The sequence below is a fragment of the Chelonia mydas genome, chromosome 24 (genome assembly GCF_015237465.2).
Source record: "Chelonia mydas isolate rCheMyd1 chromosome 24, rCheMyd1.pri.v2, whole genome shotgun sequence".
Lineage (NCBI taxonomy): Eukaryota > Metazoa > Chordata > Testudines > Cheloniidae > Chelonia > Chelonia mydas.
This window is the reverse complement of record NC_051264.2, coordinates 17,912,112-17,926,347: the sequence shown is the minus strand read 5'-3', so window position 1 is coordinate 17,926,347 and position 14,236 is coordinate 17,912,112. Positions and strand designations below refer to the sequence as shown.

Here is a 14,236-nt window from a genome sequence, read left to right as displayed (position 1 = left end):
CAGCGTCCATCAGTTTTCTGAACAAAGCGTGGTACCTATTCCAAATCTTTTGAGAATGCCGTTGTTTTAGACCCCCCGAGGATACAGAGTCCATCAGTTTTCTGAATGAAGCATCAAACTCTTCCAAAATACTAGAATATGGGGGATCTGTGACAAGCTTATGGTTTTGGGAGAATGGCTTATCAATCCTTGGTTTTTTATTCACAACCCCTAGAGCGCCTGCTCCGGGTCTGTGAATGTGTGTGTTTCTGCGCACATTCAGAGCCCCTAGAGTGCGTGCTCTGGGTTTGTGAATGTGGGCGTTTTCGCTCACAGTTTTCTCAGGGCTCAGTGTGGCGGTGGCCTCTGAGGAACTGGAGTTGTGTTTGCATGGATGTTTTTTACCAGAGTGTTTTGTTTTGTCCTTGGGTTTGACGTAAATGAGGTTTGGACTGGCCTGATGCTTTATCTGCACTCTTGTGCTGTTTTGCCTTGTTAAAGGTCTCAAAGCAGATTCCTGGTTCTTTGGTGGTTCTCGGGGTTGTGTCCTTGTAGCTCCCACTACAGCCTTGTCAAAAGGGCTGCACGTGACTGACTGGGGCACGGGGGGAAAGTGCATTTTTTACAAAAATGTAACTTTGCCAGCTTTCTCACCCACACCTATGTATTTACTTAAAATACCAAACCTCATAAATTAACCTGACTAATAAGCAAAATATATTTACCTGGCTTCATCCATCCATCCGTCACTGATACTGGTGAATTTTTCTTTTCAGTTGTCTCTTTCCTTTTTCTTTTGAGGCTGTTTACCCCCTCATGTTTTGACCGTACTGTAAAGCAAACAACATTCTAATAAGACACATGAAACTGTCTAGTAAACTTTAAAATAAAGAAATATTCATTAGAGTGTTTTTTCTATTTAAAAAAGGCATAGCCCATTTCAGGCTGTACGACAAACACATAACCCATTTCAGGCTGTACGACAAACACAGGTTTTGAGTTTATTTCTACCACTTTAAAAACAACCTCCACAAATATATAAATATATATATATCATTTTGCAAAGTAAAAACCCTGTTAACTGGAAACACACCATCACCATCACTTTGTAGACATATACTTTAAAAAACCACCTATGTTTTATACACACACACACACAGCAGTTTAAAACCCTGTTTGCAACAAAATACTTTTCAATAAACCCACATGCTTTTAAAGAGACCCCTGGTTGTTCTGTCCCCCGCCCCAGCCATGTGTGCTTGGGGCCTTTGCATTAAAAAACAAGCCAAAATGTTAGTTAGTATTAGCCCCCAAATCCCTATTCATCCTATGTAATACCTGAAGTTATTAAGCAAAACGACAGTTAAAAATGTCTTTTTTTTACCTTGGCCTGGTGATGAACTGCAACTTAAAGTTACTGGCTCCATGCTAAACAGATCACACTGCAATAAAGATAGGCACCATTATTTTCTAAGACAGCATGGCCAAAGCATGGCATTATCTAATATATATATATTAGATAAATATATATATATATATTTTTTTTCAGAGTTAAAAACAGGGAACATACCTCCTCCTGCAGTCCAGCAGCAATTCAAGAGAGTTTCTGTTGAAAGAGACAGTCTCCAAGCTACCTGAGGTTTTTATACCATCCTAACTCTTTTGTTTCAAAATAGTTAGCAGGTTGATTGGATCACCCCTCCCTAGCATTCCCTTTTGTGATCTGGGGGGAATAAGTTCTCTGCACAATTGGGCTGCTTTTCTTTTTTAAGTTCAAATACATTTTTTCCCCACCCCTGTAGGGCCTTCTTACAATAACCATTTCAAGTGAGGGACCCTTTGCAGATATCAATGAATGTCTTGGGGCTTGTGTTTTTTGTTGTTGTTGTTTTTTTAAACATGTGTCTTTCATGCTTAAAGTTTGGTGGGGTGGGGGTGCTTTCTAGAAAAAGTGCCCCATGGCCTTCAGCCAACTCCTGGGTCATATTTAAACTGGCCTATAGCGTTCCACCAACTCCTGGCGTCATATTTAAACTGTCCAATAGAGTTCTGCCAACTCCAGGGGTTATATTTCGTCTGTCCAATAGCATCTGGGAACTCCTGAGGTTTTATTTCATTTCATATTAATCAGAACTCACCATCCTCGCCCACCCACCTCCCTTACTATGGGTGCACCCCCCCGCCATCAAAATTAACCCTATGGCAACAAGGGTGAGTAATCACAGTCACCCTGGCTATTCAGTGAGGGGGGTGGTTAAACCCATTCAGTTCAAGAGAATAAGTCAGCTCTATTGTCCTCAACCACATGTCTGAACCATCCCTGTTTGTTTTATGGTAAATACATTTTTAGGATATTTTTTCCCCTCCCACAACAGACATTTCAGCTTTTTTTTTTTTTGCTGTCAATGGGTCTCTCTCTTACACAAAAGACACAAGAGCGAGGTGCTCACAAAATTTTTTATTTAAAAGACATACAGCTCCTTCAAAACAAACCAAGATGCTCCATTAAAAAAAAAAGAAAGAAAGAAAAAAAAACCTTTCAGCTCCCTTAAGGGCCAGAGCCCTTTTAACAGAAATACAGATCGTCACCAAGCCCTTTTCAATAGATTTTTTTTTTAATTTACAGCTACCAAGTTTTATATCGCATGTTTGGCCCCTCACCATTTTCTAACTTAATCATTTTAGATTTCTTACAAATAACCTTTTTCTTAAGCAGGGTTCTCCGGGTGCTCTAGAAAGGCATCATCGAGCTGTGGAGAGATTTTTTCAAAAAAGAAGCAGCGTAAGCTCCCCACTGCTTGGTTTTTGATTTAAACAATCCCTGGTTCCTAGCCCCCCATTACACACCCGCACCCCGACCGTCACTTCTTAAACATTCATTTACCTGAGCCATGTCTTTTGCATTCACCTTGTCCGCCCGTAACTCCCCCAAGCCATGATCACCTTCCACCTCTAGGGGGTGGACAACAAGAGGCCATCACGCTCATCGCGGTGCCTCACAAGCAGCCGGGTTTTGGGGTCGGTTTCCGGTGTGTCCATCAACGGCTGGGCCAAAGGGTCCTCCTCAGAACTCTCGCTGATGTAGCGCTTTCTCCACACAAGTCCAAAGGCCCTTGGGGCGAAAACAAAGTCCGAAGTTCTCACGGGGCTGGTGAAGGAGTCCATGTTTCCACGATTTCTAAAACACGAGCTCTTGGTAAAAGACAGCCTCTTCCGCCCGACGCTGGGACTTATGGGGTGATGGTGCTGCGCTCTGACTGGCAGAGGGGTCACACGCCCCTCATCTGGGTGGTTCACCCCATCCCAGAACCTCCCCTATTTTGGTCAAATCTGCTTTTGGGGCGGCCTGATTGGTAGACGTTGGTGGGAGGAGGAGTTGTTAGAGGGGTCACACGAATCATTGCCGGACGGGTCACCCCGCCCCTGGAACTCATCCTGATTGGTCAAATCTCCTCTTGGTCCTATCAGGACAAAACCCCTCCTGACTGGTAGAGGGTGGGGGGAGGAGTTGTTAGAGGGGTCACAAGACCCACTTCCAGAGAGGATACCCCGCCCTGGAACTCGCCCTGATTGGTCAAATCTCCTCTTGGGGGAAGCCCTACAGGGGCAAAACCTCTCCGGATTGGTAGAGGGCAGTGGGAGGAGTAGTTAGAGGGGTGACGTGACATACCTTGATTCCGGTCACGTGACAGCCTTGACCCTGGAAGTAATACCCCATGGGGCGGGACATCCGGTGAAGGGGGCAGAGGACAAGGGGTGGGCTTAAGGGGTCAAGGGGTGGGGTAGGTGTCATGTGACACACCTTGCTTCTGGTCATGTGGCAGCCTTGACCCCGGAAGCAATACCCCATGGTGGCAGGACTTCCAGTGGGGTTGGGGTCAAGGGGTGGGGCTAAGTGGTCAAGGGGCGGGGTTAGAGTGAAATTGATGGTAGGGCCCTCATACTACTGAGGTTACCTTTAGCTGCTTAACCCTTTACAGGTGAGAGGATTTTTCCTCTGGACAGGAGGGATTGTAAAGGGATTTACCCTTCCCTTTACATTTATGACAACAGGTGAAAGTGTTTTGCCTCTGGCCACGAGGGATTTTAGAGCACCGGGGACAGAAAGGTGGTTCCCCTTCCCTTTATATTTACGACAGGTCCTTTCTTATGTTATTATAAAAATACATAAGTGTCACGGCCACATTGTGACTGACAAAGAGCTTCCTTTCTCATTTCCACCGTGTAATTATAAAATAACTCCACTGGGATATAAATATTGTTCTCACAGTTCAGTGGATAGTACATAGGGCTGCACAAACAAGTCATTGTGTCAGGAAATTTTAGCTCGTACTGACTTCACTAGTGCTTTTTATCTGGCCTGTTGTAAAACGAGGCAAATATCAAGATGAGCTGATGTACCCCCTGGAAGACCTGTGTGTACCCCTGGGGTACACGGACCCCTGGCTGAGAACCGCTGATCTCCACTAATGCACAAGGGAATTGGCCTCAGTACACATTGGCATCACCTGATCAGCCAGTGTCACATGCAGGGCTGTGAAATCTCCCATCTCCGGGCCCACCAGGATTCCCCCTCACTCTTCCCCGGCTCTGGGAGGGAGTGGGGGGTCCCTTCTGGGCTGTATGTACCCCACGCTGGCCCAGCGAGTGCAGGGAGAAAAGGGCCGAGGAGCAGAGAGGGTTTTGCAGATTCCTGGGCACAGGGACTAGCGTGAGGGCCGCGCTGAGCTGGGTGAGCCAGGACCGTGCCGTGTTTGGCCAGGAGGGGACACTGTTGCACCATTGCACTGACTCACATGGTCTCATTTCTGGGAGCCAGGACTCCTGGGTTCTATCCCCAGGTTAGGGACGGGGTGGGTCTAGACTAGGCTGGAAGCCAGCACCAATTAGGACTCCTTGGTTAAAAGAACAGAAGTACTTGTGGCACCTTAGAGACTAACAAATGAATAGAAATTAGTTAGTCTCTAAGGTGCCACAAGTTCTCCCATTCTTTTTGGGGATACAGACTAACACGGCTGCTACTCTGAAATCTGACTCCTTGGCTGTATTCGTGGCTCCGAGTCTGACACTGCCTTTTCCTATCTCAGTTTCCCTGTTTATAAGATGGGGGTAATGTTCCCTTTCTCCCACCTGGGACCCTGGTAAAGGCAGGAGAAGGCATTTGGAGGTTGAAGTGATGTGCCAGAGGAAAGCTCTGAAAAAAACCAAAGTGGACCAATTGGTTTTCTTTCTTTCGTCCTTCAATTAAAAACTTACGTTCACTGACTGATTTGAAAAAAGAAAAGGAGTACTTGTGGCACCTTAGAGACTAACCAGTTTATTTGAGCATGAGCTTTCGTGAGCTACAGCTCACTTCATCGGATGCATAGCATATCGTGGAAACTGCAGAAGACATTATATACACACAGAGACCATGAAACAAAACTTCCTCCCACCCCACTCTCCTGCTGGTAACAGCTTATCTAAAGAGATCATCAAGTAGGGCCATTTCCAGCACAAATCCAGGTTTTCTCACCCTTTCCGCCCCCGCCCCCCACCACACACATACAAACTCACTCTCCTGCTGGCAACAGCCCATCCCCCTTTGAAACTCCTCTTTATAATGCGCATGATAATCAAGGTGGGTCACCTCCAGCACTAATCCAGGTTTTCTCACCCCCCCCCCACACACCCCTCCAAAAACCACACACACAAACTCATTCTCCTGCTGGCAACAGCTCATCTTACAATGTGCACAGCAATAATCCAAGTTTAGCCAGAACGTCTTGGGGGGGGGGGGGGGGTTTGCAGGAAAAAAACAAGGGGAGACAGGCTACCTTGCATAATGACTTAGCCACTCCCAGTCTCTATTCAAGCCCAAATTAATAGTATCCAATTTGCAAATGAATTCCAATTCAGCAGTTTCTCGCTGGAGTCTGGATTTGAAGTTTTTTTGCTTTAAGATGGCGACCCTCATGTCTGTGATTGCGTGACCAGAGAGATTGAAGTGTTCTCCGACTGGTTTATGAATGCATGATGGAGGTGTGAAGCCATCAGTGGCAAGGGTGAACGATCACCAAGCAAATTCGGAAGAAGAGAGTTGACAGGACAGGATGGTCCCGGGCTTTGGAGTCAACACTTTTGTGGTGCTTGCATTTCAGTGTAGAGTATATAGAGCAATATGAACAAGGGGTCGACATTTTAGCTCGTACTGACTTCACTCGTGCCTTAATGTGACCTGTTGTAAAATGAGGCAAATATCAGGATTAGCTGATGTACCCCCGGAAGTCCTGTGCGTACCCCTGGGGTACATGGACCCCTGGCTGAGAACCGCTGATCTCCACTAACGCACAAGGGAATTGGCCTCAGTACACATTGGCATCACCTGATCAGCCAGTGTCACATGCAGGGCTGTGAAATCTCCCATCTCCGGGCCCACCAGGATGTCATGGGGCAGCCCCAGCCGATGCCCCAGGGGGCAGGTATTTGCCAACCTGCCGGATAAAACCACAGCCAGATGCTTGCTCGCTCTTCTGCTCACTGCACCAAACACCCGGGCACCATGTGGGTGGCTCTGCCCCTCTGCCTGCTGTCCACTCTCCTGGCCACAGGTGAGTCCCGTCCGTCCCCGGGCACAGGGAGCCGGAATTCACCTGGGGAACGTGCCGCTGTCGATGGCGGATTCTGGGGTCAGGATGGAATTTGTGGGTAAACCCAGTGAGAGGAAAACCCGGGGCCACGTCCCCCGGCTGACTCGGGGAGAGCAGGGATTGGAGCCTGGGACTCCCACAGCCCACGCTAGGGGCCTGGCCAGCAGGTCTGAGTCCGTCTGTCCTTCCTTCTTCTCATTCTCCTCCAGCTCTCACCCGGGCTTGGGGTCATCCCGATGAGGAGCACCACCCCCGTCCACATGTAATCCTGCTTGGAAATGTTCCCCTGCCCATCAGCGCTGAGATTCCTGCCAGGACTCCTGGGTTCATTCCCCGGGTTTGAAAGGGGAATGGGGGTGCAACGGGTGGGGGCTGGGAGCCAGGATTCCTGGGCTCATTCCCCAGCTGTAGAAGAGGGCTGGGGTGTAGTGAGTTTGAGCAGAGACACTTGCAAATCAGGACTCCTGGGTTCTGTCCGTGGCTCTGAAAGAGGAGTGGGGTCTCGTGGGTTAGAGTGGGCTGGGAGTCAGGAGTGAGGACTTCTTGGCTGTCTTCTTGGTTCTAACCCCGAATTGAACACATCTTTTTTCTACCTTAGTTTCAATATTTCTTTGATAGGGATAATATAACTTTGCTACCATCTAGGGACATAGAAGGGGCAGGGGAAGGCGTTCTGAGGTTTAATTGATGTTTCCACATGAAAGCTCTAAAAAAACTAAAGTGGGCAAATTTCTTTCTTTCTTTCTTTCTTTCTTTCTTTCTTTCTTTCTTTCTTTCTTTCTTTCTTAAAAACCTTATGTTCATGTCATGAATTTAAAGGCCCCCACACTGTGGACAGGAAAGAGTTGATGCTCCTGGGATTGCTGGCTGGAGCCTCACAGCCATCAATCCAGAGGCTTAACAAGCATCAATCATCTTCTGAAGAAGAGAATTGGCAGGATCAGCAATGAAAAGTGGGCTGAAGTTGAGTGTGGCTGAGCTGACGTAACTCTGAGAGGCAGAGGCCTGGAGCAGAGAGTTACGGCGGGGTGTGTGTGTGTGAAAGTTTCACCGCAAAGCCAGGCAGAAACCACTCCTCAGAGCAGCGGAATTCTTGTTTTTCTGTCTACACAGACGTGTGGGGTTCGTTCACAGGCACAAGCTGCACCCCAGATAGCCACGTCAGCAGCTGAGAATGTATTCTAGCCACAGACACTCAGGCAGCAAACAGACTTGTCTGCAGTGTTGAGTCAGATACAAATGACCAGCTAGCAAGATGCCTTTCCCCATCCGGAGAGTTAAATGGAACTGGGCAGAACTGCTGCAAAGGCAGGTTTCATTTCTCCAAGATCTGCCTGCCCACACGTTCAGTGAGGAGGCATTGGTGGTAACAACTCCCACAGCGCCACCTCTTGGTTGCTGGTGGTATTTCGCCCACGGGCACTGCCTGGGGAGGGGTGGGGAGCCAGGGTTTGTACTGAGAAGGGATTTTTCCAACCTCCAGGGAGTGCTCTGCAATGCGAGGTGTGTGCGTCCAGAGAGCAATCGTGCTCCGGCCCCCTGCAGCCCTGCATCCCCTCAGAACGGACCTGCGTCACCGTCGTGGCAGAGATGAGGCTGGGTGAGTGAAAGAAGATTCCTACTCAGTGTAGACACCATTGTCCTCCTGAAGCCAGGGGTCGAACCCAGGAGTCCTGGCTCCCAGCCCCTCCCCCTACTCTAACCAATAGACTCCACTTCTCTCCAGTAGCAGGGACTGGTGAGTCTGGAAAGATAACGTCATAGACGGGGGATGGGATGAGATGGGGAATTGCAGTGGGTGGCTGTGGGGCCTGGATCAGACAGAAGAGAGGATTTTATCGGGGGTCGGGGGGAAGATGAGATTAGTTGGGGGTGGGGTGGATGGAACAAAAGGGGAGGATGGAGCAGCTGGGGGTCCATTGGGGAGCTCAGAGGTGATTCTCTGTTTCTCTTCCACAGAGGGAACTTCCTTCTCCTACACTTCTAAATCATGCCTGGAGCCCAAGAACTGTGAGCCCGGCCCCTTCTCGCTGACCTACGCGCAAAATGTCACCTTGCGGGTGAACATCGCCTGCTGTAACACCGACGGCTGCAACGCTGGGGCCATCCCAGGTGTGTGTCTGCTGCAAACCTAGAGCCCTTCTCCGGCCACACCTGCCTGGAGAGAACCCAGGAGTCCTGGCTCCCAGCCCAACCCCCCCATCTCTAACCACCAGACCGCATTCCCCTCCCACAGCTGGGGACAGAACCCAGGAGTCCTGGCTCCCAGCAACCCTGCTCTAACCACTAGACCCCACTCCCTTCCCCGATCTGGGATCGACCCCAGCGTGTGGTGACTCCCCACCCCTGGCTAACTGTGTGTGTCTGACTGTTCTCAGTGCCAACTGTGAGCTCCATGCCCAACGGCCGGCAGTGCCTGTCGTTTTTCAAATTGGATCATTTTGACAGGCAGCCGACGGGGATCTTGGCCTGCACCGGTGCCGAGGACCATTGTGTTGAGGAATCTGGGATATTAACACTGGGTAAGTCCTCCAGATGGGGGCGGGGTCTGAACACAGAGTACGAGGTGGAGCCCAGGTGTCCTGGCTCAGTCCCAGCCCCCCTTGCTCTGACCCACTAGACTCTACTCCCCTGGCAGAGTTGCAGAGAGAACCCTGGAGTCCTACTTGCCAAGATGCCAAAGGAGCACCCAAGGAGGATAAGGCCACTGCGGAGAAACTAAATGAATTCTGTGCATCCGTCTTCACGGCTGAGGCTGGGAGGGAGATTCCCAACCCTGAGCCATTCTGTTTTGGTGACAAATCTGAGGAACTGTCCCAGATTGAGGAGTCATTACAGGAGTTTTTGCAACAAATTGATAAATTAAACAGTAATAAGTCACCAGGACCAGATGCGATTCGCCCAAGAGTTCGGAAGGAAGTCAAATGTCAAATTACAGAACTAACTGTGGTTTGTAACCTACCATTTAAATCAGCTTCTGTCCCAAATGGCTGGAGGACAGCTAATGACACGCCAATTTCTAAAAAGGGCTCCAGAGGTGATGCCAGCAACAACAGGCCAATAAGTCTGACTTCAGTACTGGGCAAACCCATTGAAACTATAGGAAAGAAGAGAACTGTCAGACACACAGATGACCATAATTTGTTGGGGAAGGGTCAACATGGTTTCGGTAAAGGGAAATCACGCCTCACCAATCTACTAGAATTCTCGGAGGGGGTCAACAAGCATGTGGACAAGGGGCATCCCGTGGATATAGTGTACTTAGATTTTCAGAAAGCCTTTGAAAAGGTCCCTCACCAAAGGCTCTTAAGCAAAGTGAGCTGTCATGGGATAAAATCCTCTCATGGCTCAGTAAGTGGTTAAAAGATGGGGAAAAAAGGGTAGGAAGAAATGGTCAGTTTTCAGAAGGGAGAGAGGTAAATAGTGGGAGTCCCCCAGGGATCTGCACTGGGCCCAGTCCTATTCACCATGTTCCGAAATGTTCTGGAAAAAGGGGTAAATAGTGAGGTGGCAAAATTTGCAGAAGATACAAACCTACTCAAGATAGTAAAGTCCAAAGCAGACTGTGAAGAGGTACTAAAGGATCTCTCAGAATTGGGTGACTGGGCAAAAAAACGGCAGATGAAATTCAATGTTGATAAATGCAAAGTAATGCACATGGGCAAACGTAATCCCAACTAGACATACACAATGATGGGTCGAATTTACCACTCAAGAAAGATCTTGGAGTCATTGTGGAGAGTTCTCTGAAATCATCCACTCCATGTGCAGCGGCCGTCAAAAAAGCAAACAGAATGCTGGGAATCATTCATAAAGGGACAGAGAATAGGACAGAAAAGATCGTGTTGCCTCAATATAAATCCATGGGACGCCCACAGCTTGAACACTGCGTGCGGATCTGGTCGCCCCGTCTCAAAAAAGAGATATTGGAACTGGAAAAGCTTCAGAAAATGACAACCAAAATGATGAGGGGGATGGAACAGCTGCCATATGAGGAGAGATTAATAAGAGTGGGACTTTTGAGCCTGGAAAAGAGATGGCTAAGGGGGCATATGATCGAGGACTAGAGAAGGTTGAAGGATGTGGAGGAAGGAAATAAGGGAGTGTTATTTACTCCTCCTAACATAAGAACGAGGGGTCACCACAGGCAGCAGGTTTAAAACAAACCAAAGGAAGTACTGCTTCACACAACGCACAGTCAACCTGTGGAACTCATTGCTGGGGGATGTTGTGAAGGCCAAGACTATAACAGGGTTCAAACAGGAACTAGAGAAGTTCCTGGAGGACAGGTCCATCTGTGGCTATCGCCAGGATGGGCAGGGACGGTGGCCCTAGCCTCTGTTTGCCAGGAGCTGGGAATGGGCGACAGGGGATGGATCAGTGGAAGGTTCCCTGTTCTGTTCATTCCCTCTGGGGCACCTGGCATTGGCCAGAGGATACTGGGCTAGATGGACCTTTGGTGTGGCCCAGGGGGGCCGTTCCTCTGTCATGTTCTCACTTTGTTCCAGCCCCCTGCTCTGAGCACTAGACCCCACTCTGCCTGCAGAGCCGGGTGCAGTCCTGCTGGGAGGGGAGTGGGTGAGAAACCACATGGGGGTCGGGGGGGGGGATGTGGGAGCCCCTGATGACGTCTCTCTCCCCCTGTCCAGGTGACATGACCGTGATGAAGATTGTCGGTGGATGTGCCTCCCCTGGCTCTTGCATGAAGAGAGTGGGGGAGAGGAAATACGCCCAGGGCGTGGTGGAGATGCTGATCCGGGCCAACTGCTACCCAGCTCCCAGGGCTGGCGGGGACATCGGGGAGCCCTGAGCCCCGGCCTGGCATCCTCCCCTTCTGCTGCGTGCTGGGCTGCAGTGCACCTCCCTTCAGCCGCCACCGGCTGCTGCTTCTCTTTGGGGGGGATTGCGGGTTCCTTTTGTGCATTGGCTGAATAAAGCAAGTTGTGCGGAAAGCACCCCCCTCGCTCCTTGTCCCCTGACCGCCCCGTACAGGGCCCCCCCCACCCCTATCTGTGCACGTGATGCTGGCTGGAAGAGAACCCAGGAGTCCTGACTCCCAGTACCCCACCCTGTAACCCACCAGAGCCCACTCCCTTCTGAAAGCCAGGGATAGAGCCCAGGAGTCCTGGCTCCCAAGCCCCCTGCGCTAACCACTGGACCCCTCTGTCCTTGCAGGGCCAGGGAATGGAACCCAGGAGTCCTGCCTAGACCCCCTCCCCCAAGGCAAGGCCCGTGGCTGCGGGAAAGGCACAGGCTGGTTGAGCTCCCCTGGGGAAGGAGAGGCCGTGGCTCACCCAGCTGTCCAGGCGGGCGGGAACGCCCTGGAGGGGAGAAATGTCTTTCTAGGTTGATTTTGCAGGGCTCAGTTTGTCCCGCTCCCTGGAGCGGCTCCACTGGGAGTGCCGCGCTCAGGGAAGGTGTCAGGAAACAGGGCAGATCCCCCCAGCCGGTGGTGCTCTGTGAGCAGATTTCACCCAGCGTGAACTCCTGGATCGCTGCCCCCGTCTGACCCCGGAGTCACAGCCAGTCCCCTCAGATACTCTCAGACAAGCCGGACTTTGTGAGGAAAGGTCACTTACACCCCAAACCAGCCCACCCAGGTTGTCCCCTGCCCCAGGACACCGGTCGCTTACCCCAGAGCCACGGGACCCCACAACCTAGACCAAAGGCAACGCTGGCAGCCAGGTCTGTAGGAAACTCGCTAAAGGTTCGTGAGCTAAGGAAAGGGAATGAGGGTCATGGCGGATTAAAAGCAGGCAAAATTCATGCCCAGGTAAATCGCAGTCTGTAATTCCAAACGGTGGCGGTGATGGAAGAAACTGCCATTTTCCCAAGTCTTTTCAAGTGCCCCCAGACGGTCTCCAGGATCCCCGCTTTGCATCCGGTTCTGGTCCCTGTAAGAGTCCAGCCAGCCCAGCGAGGCAGGATCCTTCCCTGAATCCATGCCTTTGATCTAGGCCAGGGGCTCTCGACCTTTCCAGACAGCTGTACCCCTTGCGGGAGTCTGACGTGTCTTGGGTACCCCAAGTTTCCCCTCACTTAAAAACGACTTGCTCACAAAACCAGCCATACAAATGCACAATGTCAGGGCCATGCTGCTGCTGACAAGCTGCTTCCTTTCTCATTAAGGCCATTATAAAATAACTGGGCGGGAACGCAGGACAAATACTGCACTGGCATTTCAGCGTAGAGTATATAGAACAATATGAACAAGGGGCCGACATTTTAGCTGGTAATGACTTCACTCGTGCCTTAATGTGGCCTGTTGTAAAACGAGGCAAATATCGAGATGAGCTGATGTACCCCCGGAAGACCTTTGTGTACCCCTGGGGTACACGGACCCCTGGCTGAGAACCGCTGATCTCCACTAACGCACAAGGGAATTGGCCTCAGTACACATTGGCATCACCTGATCAGCCAGTGTCCCATGCAGGGCTGTGAAATCTCCCATCTCCAGGCCCACCAGGATGTCATGGGGCAGCCCCAGCCGATGCCCCAGGGGGCAGATATTTGCCAACCTGCCGGATAAAAGCACAGCCAGATGCTTCCTCGCTCTTCTGCTCACTGCAGCAAACACCCGGCACCATGTGGGTGGCTCTGCCCCTCTGCCTGCTGTCCGCTTTCATGGTCACAGGTGGGTCCCATCCGTCCCCGGGCACAGGGAGCCGGAATTCACCTGGGGAACGTGCCGCTGTCGATGGCAGATTCTGGGGTCAGGATGGAATTTGTGGGTAAAACCAGCGAGAGGAAAACCTGGGGCCATGTCCCCCGGCTGACTCGGGGAGAGCAGGGATTGGAGCCTGGGACTCCCACAGCCCACCCCCATCCTCATGTAATCCTGCTTGGAAATTTTCCCCTGCCTGTCAGGGCTGAGATTCCTGCCAGGACTCCCGGGTTCATTCCCCGGGTTTGAAAGGGGAACGGGGGTGCAAAGGGTGGGGGCTGGGAGCGAGGAAACCTCTCCTTTGAATTGACTTAGCATGTGAAGGGAGGCATCACTTGCCTTTGACCTTTGATTTCTTTGTACCTGTCTTGGGGCGTACGCACCCCATGGTGTCCCAGAGACTGAAGGGTTAAAGTGTGCCCTGCTAACCACAGCTGGGAGGAATAAAGGGGCTGGAAAGCCGTGGGGCAGAGCACCTGCCAGAGAGGAGGGAGCGGCTGGCTGCAAGCCCCCAGAGGTGCAGGGACGCAGAGCCCCGGGGGGAGGTAGGGAGGTGCTCCGAGCTATGGCAGGGTGGGAGCTCCTCTGAGCCCGTTTATTTCGTTGGAGGGCCCTGAGCCGGCAGTCAGAGGATTGGGCAGGCCTGGGATCCCCCCTGCCCCGGTTGGGCTACGTGAACCATGGGGCTGTGCCACATTTGGCCAGAGGGAGGCGCCATCACACCCCTCACACAGACCATTTCTGCCTTTTCTGGCTTGTCATCACTCAGCTCCTGCCCTTCCCTGGTTCTCAGTGTTGGATCTAAAGCAGGGTGTGTCTGGGACCTTCCCGTGGGCTGACAGGATCGGGGCGTCTCCTTTCAAGGAATCAGCGATGGACTTTCTAGGAGCTTGTGTTGGCCCGGAGGGCGCGGGGAGTTCTGGGCCGGGGGGTTTGCTGGGCTGGGGGGTTTGCTGGTGTCGCT

At 51.2% G+C, this 14,236-nt stretch overlaps 1 protein-coding gene and 1 long non-coding RNA gene across 2 annotated transcripts; one reads left to right on the top strand and one right to left on the bottom strand.

The window, feature by feature from the left end:
* Window positions 1-1,626: 1,626 nt before the first annotated feature.
* LOC122463751 lies at window positions 1,627-3,501 on the bottom strand. Its single transcript, XR_006287362.1, has 2 exons — window positions 2,864-3,501; window positions 1,627-2,729 (listed from the first exon to the last, which is right to left on the bottom strand). It is a non-coding gene; the product is annotated as an uncharacterized LOC122463751 (long non-coding RNA).
* Window positions 3,502-6,520: 3,019 nt separating this feature from the next.
* On the top strand, window positions 6,521-11,521 carry LOC119564238 (phospholipase A2 inhibitor and Ly6/PLAUR domain-containing protein-like). Its single transcript, XM_043535332.1, has 5 exons — window positions 6,521-6,569; window positions 8,092-8,208; window positions 8,568-8,720; window positions 8,987-9,130; window positions 11,258-11,521. Exons 1-5 carry the CDS (start codon window positions 6,521-6,523, stop codon window positions 11,416-11,418), a joined length of 624 nt encoding a protein of 207 aa, XP_043391267.1. The 3' UTR covers window positions 11,419-11,521.
* Window positions 11,522-14,236: the final 2,715 nt, after the last annotated feature.